General features: G+C 43.9%; 2 protein-coding genes across 2 annotated transcripts in view; one reads left to right on the top strand and one right to left on the bottom strand.

Moving 5' to 3' along the window:
* The window catches only part of lipcb (lipase, hepatic b), a gene marked incomplete at its 3' end in the record, with an annotated part of 17,584 nt that extends 11,267 nt beyond the window's left edge, over positions 1–6,317 (top strand). Inside the window, exons 8-9 of the mRNA XM_079604701.1 lie at positions 650–868; positions 6,164–6,317. Of these exons, the coding sequence (XP_079460827.1) occupies positions 650–868; positions 6,164–6,317 (373 nt within the window). The remainder of the gene's footprint in view (positions 1–649; positions 869–6,163) is intronic.
* The window catches only part of adam10b (ADAM metallopeptidase domain 10b), a 61,263-nt gene continuing 55,054 nt past the window's right edge, over positions 6,292–12,500 (bottom strand). The window contains exons 14-16 of the mRNA XM_079604700.1: positions 12,347–12,500; positions 10,751–10,877; positions 6,292–8,735 (exon numbers count right to left, since the gene is read on the bottom strand). The exon at positions 12,347–12,500 is cut by the window's right edge and continues 67 nt beyond it. Coding sequence (XP_079460826.1) covers positions 8,521–8,735; positions 10,751–10,877; positions 12,347–12,500 — 496 coding nt within the window. The 3' untranslated portion in view covers positions 6,292–8,520. The remainder of the gene's footprint in view (positions 8,736–10,750; positions 10,878–12,346) is intronic.

The raw sequence follows: 12,500 nt of genomic DNA, 5'->3' as shown, positions 1-12,500 counted from the left end.
TTTAAAAATATACTTAGTACAAAATTAGTTGTTTCAAAATAGCACACTTCAAGTGTGTTAATGATTAGTTAACTTGAAGTATACTGATAATTAGTCTGGCTGAAAGTATACTTAGCATATTTTTGTTCACCAGGGTAACGTTTCACGCTGAAGAACTTTAACACACAAGCAGTGTTGGTCAACAATCAATCAATCAATCCGCTGCGGGTCGCTAACAACACGTCATCATCACTGGATCAATGTCGTGTGTGTGTGTGTGTGTGTGTGTGTGTGTGTGTGTGTGTCTGTCTGTGTGTGTGTGTGTGTGTGTGTGTGAGACAGTGTGTGTGTCTGTATCTGTGTGTGTGTGTGTGTGTGTGTGTGTGTCTGTCTGTGTGTGTGTGTGTGTGTGTGCGTGTGAGACAGTGTGTGTGTCTGTATCTGTGTGTGTGTGTGTGTGTGTCTGTGTGTGTGTGTGTGAGACAGTGTGTGTGTCTGTATCTGTGTGTGTGTGTGTGTGTGTCTGTATCTGTGTGTGTGTGTGTGTGTGTGTGTGTCTGTCTGTGTGTGTGTGTGTGTGTGTGCGTGTGAGACAGTGTGTGTGTCTGTATCTGTGTGTGTGTGTGTGTGTGTGTGTGTGTCTGAGATCATGAGCTCTGGTGTGTTGCAGGTATCAGGACAGCAGCAGTCCGAAGGCCTTCACCTCATTGGCTGCGGTGGCCGCTGATCTGGGTCACCTGACCTCCATCAGACTGGTCTGGAAGGGGGAGCTGGTCTGGTCAAACTGGATGAGGCGCGTCAGGAACATCATGAGCTGGAACGGACCCGATCAGGACCGGGAACTCAGTGTGTGGAGAATCCGGATTAAATCAGGAGAGAGTCAGGAAAAGTGAGTTTCATTGAATTTCAGAGCAGAATGAGACCTTATTGTAAAGTGTTACCAAAATATAAACATCTTTTCAATTTGATAATTTTTTCTGAAAACAAGACTTAATGTTTGATGTCATTTTGCTTCTCCAGTAAATGTATCTTGGTTTAAGAATGTTTCCCAGTCGGAAATTCTGAGTTGGAAATTCTTAGTCAGAAATTCCAATTCCATTTTCTGACTATGAAACTCCGACTTGGAATTTTCTGACTTGGAATTTTCAACTAGAAATTTCTGACTAAGAATTTCCGACTAGGGATTTCCGAATAAAGATTTCCGACTAAGGATTTCCGACTAAGAATTTTAAACTCGGAATTTCCGACTAGGAGACTCAGAATTTTCAACTTGGAATTTTCAATTCAATTTCAATGTATGGATGGCGAGCTATTAGGCCTCGAGCCAAATATTAAGAGTGCACGCGTCTGCACGCATCTGTAGGAGGCGCTGCAGCCGCTCCCCTCACACACCCTCACACACATTAATACTGCCCTCATGGACTGATCCTCTTATGAACTTTTCGTCTAAATTACTGGACTCTGCCCTTGGCGTGGGCTGTGTGTGAACTGTTGTGGCTTCGAGCACTTGGATCATTGCGCATGAATTCTGAAAACGCTTCGATTGGCTCAACAACTTTGAACTGAATACTACCTATGTGCACATGTAAATATGGTAAATACCTGTCATCTTATTTCACAGTAATATACTCCACAACTTGGCACCGCAACCTTGTGTCTGTGTCTCATTAAACCCAGCCGTTTCCTCCTTGAGCTGAACCAAGTTTATCTGATACTGGTCTACTATTTTTACTATTTCTAGCTACCATTGCAGCACTTATACATGCTACAAACGACTTGGAAATTCCAACAAGGAATTTCTGACTAAGAATTTCAAATTTTCGACTAGGAGACTGACTAGAAATTTCCTTCTCAGAATTTTTGACACGGAGACCTACTTGGAATTTCTTACTAGGAATTTTCATCTAAGAATTTCCTACTCAAAAATTCCTAGTCAGAGTCTCCTAGTCAGAAATTCTAACCCAGAATTTCCCAATTGGAATTTCTTACTAGGATTTCCAAATAGGGAATTACTGGTCGGAGTTTATTAGTTAGAAAATTCATAGTCAGAGTCTACTAGTCAAAAATTCTGAGTTGCAAATTCTTTGTCAGAAATTCCAGAAATTCCTAGTTGGAAATTCTGAGCTATTTATAAAAATATAGCTTTTCTTGCATCACACTGGTTCTGCTGTAGTTCTTGTAACATTTTAAATTTTAAAGAATATAAAAAAAAATAAAATAAAAAGGGGGTAAATTAAGTAATAGCATGATAAATTCATGATAACATGTAAAACTGTTTACACATTTACTCATTAATGAGAAGTTATGGACCAGATACAATGTTTCTTTTCGTTGAAAAAAGTAAGTTATGACAGGACCCAGTGGAACAAAAGCTCATGAAGCTCATGACTAGGGAATGAAACAGGTGTATACCGTTTTTAACGCATTACATGCCAGATTCAATGACAGATTCTGTAACAGTTTGATTGATTTACATGTATGCTTTTATTGCAGTAAATATTTTTGATAATCTGATTATTTATTTGCTGAGTAACATGTCCTCTAGTGATGAACTTGAGTGGGAAACCTTCTCACATCGATCAGCTGGTTGAGTGAAAGGACTGAGTGGAGTGTGTGGTGTCTGATCTATCAGTGAAAGGACTGAGTGGAGTGTGTGGTGTCTGATCTATCAGTGAAAGGACTGAGTGGAGTGTGTGGTGTCTGATCTATCAGTGGAAGGACTGAGTGGAGTGTGTGGTGTCTGATCTATCAGTGAAAGGACTGAGTGGAGTGTGTGGTGTCTGATCTATCAGTGAAAGAACTGAGTGGAGTGTGTGGTGTCTGATCTATCAGTGTAAGGACTGAATGGAGTGTGTGGTGTCTGATCTATCAGTGAAAGGACTGAGTGGAGTGTGTGGTGTCTGATCTATCAGTGGAAGGACTGAGTGGAGTGTGTGCTGTCTGATCTATCAGTGAAAGGACTGAGTGGAGTGTGTGCTGTCTGATCTATCAGTGAAAGGACTGAGTGGAGTGTGTGGTGTCTGATCTATCAGTGAAAGGACTGAGTGGAGTGTGTGGTGTCTGATCTATCAGTGGAAGGACTGAGTGGAGTGTGTGGTGTCTGATCTATCAGTGAAAGGACTGAGTGGAGTGTGTGGTGTCTGATCTATCAGTGAAAGGACTGAGTGGAGTGTGTGGTGTCTGATCTATCAGTGAAAGGACTGAGTGGGGTGTGTGGTGTCTGATCTATCAGTGGAAGGACTGAGTGGAGTGTGTGGTGTCTGATCTATCAGTGAAAGGACTGAGTGGAGTGTGTGGTGTCTGATCTATCAGTGAAAGGACTGAGTGGAGTGTGTGGTGTCTGATCTATCAGTGAAAGGACTGAGTGGAGTGTGTGGTGTCTGATCTATCAGTGAAAGGACTGAGTGGAGTGTGTGGTGTCTGATCAATCAGTGGAGGGACTGAGTGGAGTGTGTGGTGTCTGATCTATCAGTGGAAGGACTGAGTGGAGTGTGTGGTGTCTGATCTATCAGTGAAAGGATTGAGTGGAGTGTGTGGTGTCTGATCTATCAGTGAAAGGACTGAGTGGAGTGTGTGCTGTCTGATCTATCAGTGAAAGGACTGAGTGGAGTGTGTGTTGTCTGATCTATCAGTGGAGGGACTGAGTGGAATGTGTGTTGTCTGATCTATCAGTGGAAGGACTGAGTGGAGTGTGTGGTGTCTGATCTATCAGTGGAGGGACTGAGTGGAGTGTGTGGTGTCTGATCTATCAGTGGAGGGACTGAGTGGAATGTGTGTTGTCTGATCTATCAGTGGAAGGACTGAGTGGAGTGTGTGGTGTCTGATCTATCAGTGGAGGGACTGAGTGGAGTGTGTGGTGTCTGATCTATCAGTGGAGGGACTGAGTGGAGTGTGTGGTGTCTGATCTATCAGTGGAAGGACTGAGTGGAGTGTGTGGTGTCTGATCTATCAGTGAAAGGACTGAGTGGAGTGTGTGGTGTCTGATCTATCAGTGGAAGGACTGAGTGGAGTGTGTGGTGTCTGATCTATCAGTGGAGAGACTGAGTGGTGTCTGATCTATCAGTGAAAGGACTGAGTGGAGTGTGTGGTGTCTGATCTATCAGTGGAAGGACTGAGTGGAGTGTGTGGTGTCTGATCTATCAGTGGAGAGACTGAGTGGAGTGTGTGGTGTCTGATCTATCAGTGAGAGGACTGAGTGGAGTGTGTGGTGTCTGATCTATCAGTGTAAGGACTGAGTGGAGTGTGTGGTGTCTGATCTATCAGTGGAAGGACTGAGTGGAGTGTGTGGTGTCTGATCTATCAGTGAAAGGACTTAGTGGAGTGTGTGGTGTCTGATCTAATGAAAGGATTGAGTGGAGTGTGTGGTGTCTGATCTATCAGTGTAAGGACTGAGTGGAGTGTGTGGTGTCTGATCTATCAGTGTAAGGACTGAGTGGAGTGTGTGGTGTCTGATCTATCAGTGTAAGGACTGAGTGGAGTGTGTGGTGTCTGATCTATCAGTGTAAGGACTGAGTGGAGTGTGTGGTGTCTGATCTATCAGTGGAAGGACTGAGTGGAGTGTGTGGTGTCTGATCTATCAGTGAAAGGACTGCGTGGAGTGTGTGAGTGGAGTGTGTGCTGTCTGATCTATCAGTGAAAGGACTGAGTGGAGTGTGTGGTGTCTGATCTATCAGTGTAAGGACTGAGTGGAGTGTGTGGTGTCTGATCTATCAGTGAAAGGACTGCGTGGAGTGTGTGAGTGGAGTGTGTGCTGTCTGATCTATCAGTGAAAGGACTGAGTGGAGTGTGTGGTGTCTGATCTATCAGTGAAAGGACTGAGTGGAGTGTGTGCTGTCTGATCTATCAGTGAAAGGACTGAGTGGAGTGTGTGCTGTCTGATCTATCAGTGAAAGGACTGAGTGGAGTGTGTGGTGTCTGATCTATCAGTGTAAGGACTGAGTGGAGTGTGTGGTGTCTGATCTATCAGTGGAAGGACTGAGTGGAGTGTGTGGTGTCTGATCTATCAGTGGAAGGACTGAGTTGAGTGTGTGGTGTCTGATCTATCAGTGGAAGGACTGAGTGGAGTGTGTGGTGTCTGATCTATCAGTGGAGGGACTGAGTGGAGTGTGTGGTGTCTGATCTATCAGTGGAAGGACTGAGTGGAGTGTGTGGTGTCTGATCTATCAGTGTAAGGACTGAGTGGAGTGTGTGGTGTCTGATCTATCAGTGTAAGGACTGAGTGGAGTGTGTGGTGTCTGATCTATCAGTGGAAGGACTGAGTGGAGTGTGTGGTGTCTGATCTATCAGTGGAGGGACTGAGTGGAGTGTGTGGTGTCTGATCTATCAGTGGAGGGACTGAGTGGAGTGTGTGCTGTCTGATCTATCAGTGGAAGGACTGAGTGGAGTGTGTGGTGTCTGATCTATCAGTGTAAGGACTGAGTGGAGTGTGTGGTGTCTGATCTATCAGTGGAAGGACTGAGTGGAGTGTGTGGTGTCTGATCTATCAGTGGAGGGACTGAGTGGAGTGTGTGCTGTCTGATCTATCAGTGGAAGGACTGAGTGGAGTGTGTGGTGTCTGATCTATCAGTGTAAGGACTGAGTGGAGTGTGTGGTGTCTGATCTATCAGTGTAAGGACTGAGTGGAGTGTGTGGTGTCTGATCTATCAGTGGAAGGACTGAGTGGAGTGTGTGGTGTCTGATCTATCAGTGGAGGGACTGAGTGGAGTGTGTGCTGTCTGATCTATCAGTGGAAGGACTGAGTGGAGTGTGTGGTGTCTGATCTATCAGTGTAAGGACTGAGTGGAGTGTGTGGTGTCTGATCTATCAGTGTAAGGACTGAGTGGAGTGTGTGGTGTCTGATCTATCAGTGGAAGGACTGAGTGGAGTGTGTGGTGTCTGATCTATCAGTGGAAGGACTGAGTGGAGTGTGTGGTGTCTGATCTATCAGTGGAGGGACTGAGTGGAGTGTGTGGTGTCTGATCTATCAGTGTAAGGACTGAGTGGAGTGTGTGGTGTCTGATCTATCAGTGGAGGGACTGAGTGGAGTGTGTGGTGTCTGATCTATTAGTGGAGGGACTGAGTGGAGTGTGTGGTGTCTGATCTATCAGTGGAGGGACTGAGTGGAGTGTGTGGTGTCTGATCTATTAGTGGAGGGACTGAGTGGAGTGTGTGGTGTCTGATCTATCAGTGTCTGATCTCTGTGCAGGATGTGGTTCTGTGGGGTTTCCGCTAAGGTCACGCTTCTGAAGGCCTCAGAGGAGCAGGAGTTCAGACGCTGCAGATCCTCATCGACAGCAAGCGCTCAGAGGACGGAGACAGACATGAAGACTCACAGCCATTCAACCCAGTCTTTTTATTAATGCATTTCAAGTACTCCAAAAAAATTACATCTCTTTGCACAATACGTTTTGAAATGTTACGTAAAAATGTTCAAAGTGAACAAAAATGTAGGTACTGTATAAAACACAGTGAACATTAACAGACAGCAGTATTAATCTTTTTTGTTCATTCGTTTCTCAATTTTAGTGTTCGGCCTATTTTCACCTACAACATTTGGACTCGATTAAGACTTTTTTTTTCAGTGCACTTTTCCTCTATGAAATTTCACCAAGACTACGTAAAAATTAAAAGTCAAATACAGGCAAATATTCAGATGTCCTCCAGTCCAGGCCGCCGCTAAACCACCGAGGCGCCGCTTTGTTTCTTCATGGCAGACGGCAGTATGGAAAAGAAGAACTGGATGTGGCTCGGCGGCCGGCCTGGACTCGACAAACTATTGTCTAGAGGTGAACAAAAGAAAAGTATCAAAATGTACCTTCGAATATAACAGAAATTCTCCAGTTACTGTACATAGTTTACACCTGCTGAGATGGACGTGACATAATCAAAGTCCTGCTCTCCGTCAGAGAGGATGAAGGGAAGCGTCCTCAAACGCACGCGTGATGTTCCCTCGGCGAGCGGCCCTTCACACACACCTGAGACTGCCGCCCATCTGCAGGAGGATGAGGATGAGTCTCAGTGGACGCCACTGAAGGACTGTAAACTAAACCTTTGTGTTAATAGTACCGTGAGAATCCTCTACAGGGAAACTGCAGCTAAAACCTTAAAACACATTTGCAGGGAATAATCGCAACCGGGGTTCAAATCAACATTTCGTACAATTCCACGTGAGCAGATCTTCACAGCAAACGCTGGATTTGCAACCCAAAAACACTTTTAGTTACTTCAGTCATCTGGAATGAGTGGAAGCTTGTTTCTGCCACGGAATAAAATAATAAAAGGTATTTGCTACTTTTTCCTCGTAAGCAGGACTTTAGAACTAAAGAAAAGTCACAATTGCGAGAAAAAAAGTCAGAATTGCGAGAAAAATTCTGAATTGCAATTGCAGGAAAAAGCTCATAATTGCAAGAGATAAAAACGCACAATTGAGAGAAAAGTCAGAATTCTGAAGAAGACAAAAATTAATTGCAAGAAAAAAAAGTTGCAATTGCAGGAAAATTGTCATATTTGCAAGAAAAATGTCTGAATTTTAAGATACAAGTGAGAATTGTAAGAAAGGAAATTCAGAATCGCAATTGCAGGAAAAAGATCACAATTGCAATATAAATAGCAAAGTCTGAATTGCGAGATAAAGTTGCAACTGCTTTTTTAATCTTTTATTCCGTGGCGGAAACAGGCTTCCATAGAAACGATCATGATCTTCATCTTCATGGTCGTACCGCTAACACACACACAAACACACACATTAAAATCAAGTTCTTCATGCACATTCCTCGTTGGGGTGTGTACCGGAAGTGCAGTGGACGTGAGGACGTGATTCTAGATGAGCTATATACAAACACACACACAGAATGAAGCACGTAAACGGTGGAATGACGTCGGCGGCTGCGCGTGGTCCGTCCTCCTCGCGCTGAACCACCGCCTTCGTTTGAGCGTTTTTGAGTCCTGAGTGTTGTCAACAAAACTGCAACTGTAAATCTCTTATCGACAGTAGAAGAAATAATCTTCGTATAATACAGCTAATATCGTTTCTCTATACAGCCGTGAGTCCGGAAAAGGGAAGGCGTAATATTTCTGGTCTTACAAAATAAAAGTCCTTTTCCGAGCAGGTGGCGACGATTCGGGCCGAAGCTCCACACACTTCCTTAAAAAGATGTTTTTCATATCAAACCACTTTGAGTCTTTAATGTTTTCAAAGGAAAGAAGTGACTACAGGAGACGCTCTAGCCTATCTACAAATACCCCGGTAAACCTTGGCACGCGAGGGCAAAAACAAACAAACAAACAAAAATGATCATTACAAAACAAACTCAGGAGTGCAGCTTCTCCGTGAGGGAATGAAGGACAGAGTTGTGGTTGGTTTTTACTCCAAAGAGGAACTCCAGTCTGCGGAAGCATTACGGACACCGGACATGTTCCTGTCAAGCGTTCCAGTTTAGTGCGTGATCCCGGATGAAGCCTGGCGTTACTGTGATGATGAGGAGCGGCGGCCCGGTGTGGTTCTTTGGAGTAAGCCTGGCTCCACGGTCAGACTCCTTCAGCCGGGCCGTGGACAGGCGGCTCTCAGCGCCTCATCTGGCCCATCTGGTAGTTCTCGCGGGGCTGCCGGTGGTGGCGCTGGGGCTGAGGCTGGCGCTGGGCTGCACGGGGAGCCGGCCGCTGGTTCTGGTGCCCGTGAGCGTGCTGGTTCTGGTGCTGGTTCTGGTTCAGGTGCTGATGATGCTGCTGCTGCTGCTGCTGCTGCGCCGCCTGTTGAGCTCGTCGTCTCTTCAGCGTTCCTTCACCAGACAGAGAGAGACAGGGACGTTACGCTCACTTCTGCAACTCACGACTTACAAAACTGAGAATAACATTGATATTCCACAGGAAGAACTGCCACATTAGGAGCATAACATTTGAAAACGTTACTTTTGACCATCAAGTTCTTATCAACAGAAACTCTTGTGAAATGCATAGCTCTGATCGGGGTTATAATAACAATAACAGTCATTAATCACATTATATTCCAATAATAAACATTAAAATATTATTATGGTAACACTTTGCAATTATGTTTCATGAGTTAACATTAGTTGAACTAACACTGAACAGCATTTATTAGTCTTAGTTCATGTCAATCTCAACATTTATTTACACATTATTAAGAGAAAAAGTATCTGTTCATATTATTTACATTAACTAACATGAACATTTTTATTAAATAAAATGAACAAAGGTTAATAAATGCTGTAAAAATAGTTAGTTACTGTATTTACTAATGTTAAGAAATGAGACCTTATTGTAAAGTCTTTTTCTCAGAGGTGGAAAGGCTGCTTAGTTCAGAACTCCTAACCAGTGTCCGGCTGACACACAACAAGCTGTCTCTCCACCGGGCAAACAGAGTGGGTCCAGAGACAAACTGAGATGGGCTACGGGGTTTAGGGCCGTCGTAGGTAATGTGGAGATTAGGGTTAGTTACTTACTTGGGCTGTACACTAGATAACAAACTATCAGGGGAGCTTACGGCTCGAAACATTATCTCAAAGGTAAGCCACAGGACTAAGTTCCTGGCAGGAATATCAAGCCTCTTAGGTAGTAAAAACTTAAAACTCCTGGCCGATGCGCTTGTTCAGTGTCATCTTGACTATGCCTGTACATCCCAGGCATCACTAAAGGCCTCAAAGACAAGTTACAGATCTGTCAGAATAACCCAATCAGAGTGATCCTTAAATTACACCCCAGACCTCGTCTTTTTCCTGACGTTCCTCCAGTCCCGGTGGCTCCGAGTGCAGGAGAGGGTTTCTCTGCTTAAACTGTGTTTAGTTTATAAGATACACATAATCTGGCACAAGTATTCCTGTGATTGCTTCAGTGAGTGAGTGATACGCACGGCTCCAGAGACTACAGGCCTGTGTGGGACAGCACTCCTTCCTACACATCGTGGGACACCTTCAAACCTTAAACTGTTGAGCTCTTCCTACTATCATTTTAAATCTTCAATTAAAATTGGTTATTAAACCCATAAAAAATAATTACCAATAAATCCTTGAGGTAGTAGGAATATTGTATTGCCAGCTTGTCTATCTGGGAATTTCAACCTGGTTTCGTTCTTTTGTTGTGTTTTTATCTGTTTTTTTTAAATATTTTTTTTAATGCCATTGTCCTCAATGTGTTAAGTCCATGTTCTGTCACTCATCGTCCATCTTAAGTCCATGTTCTGTCACTCATCGTCCATCTTAAGTCCATGTTCTGTCACTCATCGTCCATCTTAAGTCCATGTTCTGTCACTCATCGTCCATCTTAAGTCCATGTTCTGTCACTCATCGTCCATCTTAAGTCCATGTTCTGTCACTCATCGTCCATCTTAAGTCCATGTTCTGTCACTCATCGTCCATCTTAAGCACCACAATGGAGACTTTTTTGTTTTTATATCCTTTTGAACACTGTGTTGATTGTTGTTGTTCAATAAAGTTTTCAATCAATCAAAAGTGTTACCTTTATTATTATTATTGTCATTAAATAATTAAAACATGAAAACTTAGAAGAAATAATAATTCTTATTTTTAATTATATAAGACAAAAATACATTACTGCTGTAATACAACAGGACAATAAAATAAAGCATATTTCTGAGGTATTAATCTACTTTGCAATAGTAAAATGTAATATTTATAACTTAATTCACTTTTTAAGCAATAAATCCTTGAGCATTGATGTTCTGCGCTTCAGATCTGCGCTAAGCTCGCGGTGTTGGTTCCGCGAATGGAAACACGTGATGTGTGTGTGTGTGTGTGTATGTGTGTGTGTGTGTCACCTGGCAGGGGTTTGGGCGGAGGCAGTTTGGGGTTGCTGCTGGGAGTGTGAACACTGCAGATCTTGATGAACCCGGCCATCAGCATAATCAGAGCGATTCCCATCAGTAACACCGCCCACCAGTGAGCCTGCGTACAAAACACACTCGTCAACACACACGCACGCACACACACGCACACACACGTATTGTCTAATATTGTCAAATATAACTTCCTCACGTAATAACCTAGAGTACTGTCTAACACTTGATGCTGCTCTGTTAAGTCTTCGTCGTCGGTTAGGAACCTGTGTGTGTGTGTGTGTGTGTGTGTGTGTGTGTGGGTGTGTGTGTGTGTGTGTGTGTGGGTGTTCGTGCTCTTTGATACCAATCTCTCATTTGAAAGTCACGTGTCTAGTATCTGTAAAACCGCTTTCTTCCATCTTAAAAATATATCTAAATTACGTCATATGCTCTCAATGAATAATGCAGAACAGTTAGTTGATGCGTTCATGAGCTCAAGGCTAGATTATTGTAATGCTCTACTGGGTGGTTGCCCTGCACGCTTAACAAACAAACTACAGCTAGTTCAAAACGCAGCCGCTCGAGTTCTTACCAGAACCAGGAAGTATGACCATATTAGCCCCGTTCTGTCAACACTGCATTGGCTGCCTATTAAACATCGTATACATTTTAAAATATTGCTGATCACTTACAAAGCACTAAATGGTTTAGCTCCGCAGTACTTGAGCGAGCTCTTAACGCATTATAGTCCTTCACGTCTACTGCCATCTCAAAACTCCGGCCAGTTAATAATACCTAGAATATCAGAATCGACTGCTGGCGGTAGATCCTTTTCCTATTTAGCACCAAAACTTTGGAAGTGTCTTCCTAACATTGTCCGGGAAGCAGACACACTCTGTCAGTTCAAATCTAGATTAAAAACACATCTCTTCGGCCTAGCATACACATAACACATTATAGACTTCTATAACTCAATGTTAGGCTGCATAGATTAGATCAGCCGGGACCGGGAACACTTCCCGTAAATCCTGATGTACTTGGTACATCATAAGAAGGACGGCGTCTACGCTAATATTAGTCTCTCTGTCTATCCCGAGGTTTACCGCTGTCCACCGGAACCAGGCCGTATCCAGATCTGATGAAGGACCAGCGCCAGGACACGACGACGACGCCGCTGACCTGAAGTGTCAACCAGTCTCTCCTCCTCTCCACTCCGACTTCAACCAACCGGAACTGGACAAATACTCTGATTCATTCTGAACTTCATACACTGTTCACTCATTGGCCAGAGGAGAACTGGCCCCCGACTGAGCCTGGGTTCTCCCAAGGTTTTTTTCTCCATTCTGTCCCTGATGGAGTTTTGGTTCCTTGCCGCTGTTGCCTTACCTTCTGGCTTGCTTAGTTGGGGACATTTAATATTCAACAATATTATAGATCTGCCTTAAAGGTGGACGATGATGAAATTGTTTTTTGTATTATTTTCATGTTATCACTGTGAAGCTGCTTTGATACAATCTGTATTGTAAAAAGCGCTATATAAATAAAGGTGACTTGACTTGACTTGACACACACACACACACACACAGAAACACTTGCCACTATCCACTCTGCGATGTTCTCGTACAGCTCGGGGTTGAAGATGGCCTTCTTCAGGCGGGCGAGGGGCCCGTCGGCGTCCACCAGACGGCACTTCATGAACACGTCACAGTAACCCTTGAAGTCGTTGCAGGGCGAGCCGGCCTGAAGGGTC

Source organism: Phoxinus phoxinus, assembly GCF_949152265.1.
Source record: "Phoxinus phoxinus genome assembly, chromosome: 25".
NCBI lineage: Eukaryota > Metazoa > Chordata > Actinopteri > Cypriniformes > Leuciscidae > Phoxinus > Phoxinus phoxinus.
Note: the sequence above shows the minus strand (reverse complement) of the source record. Positions and strands in the feature narration are given on the sequence as shown.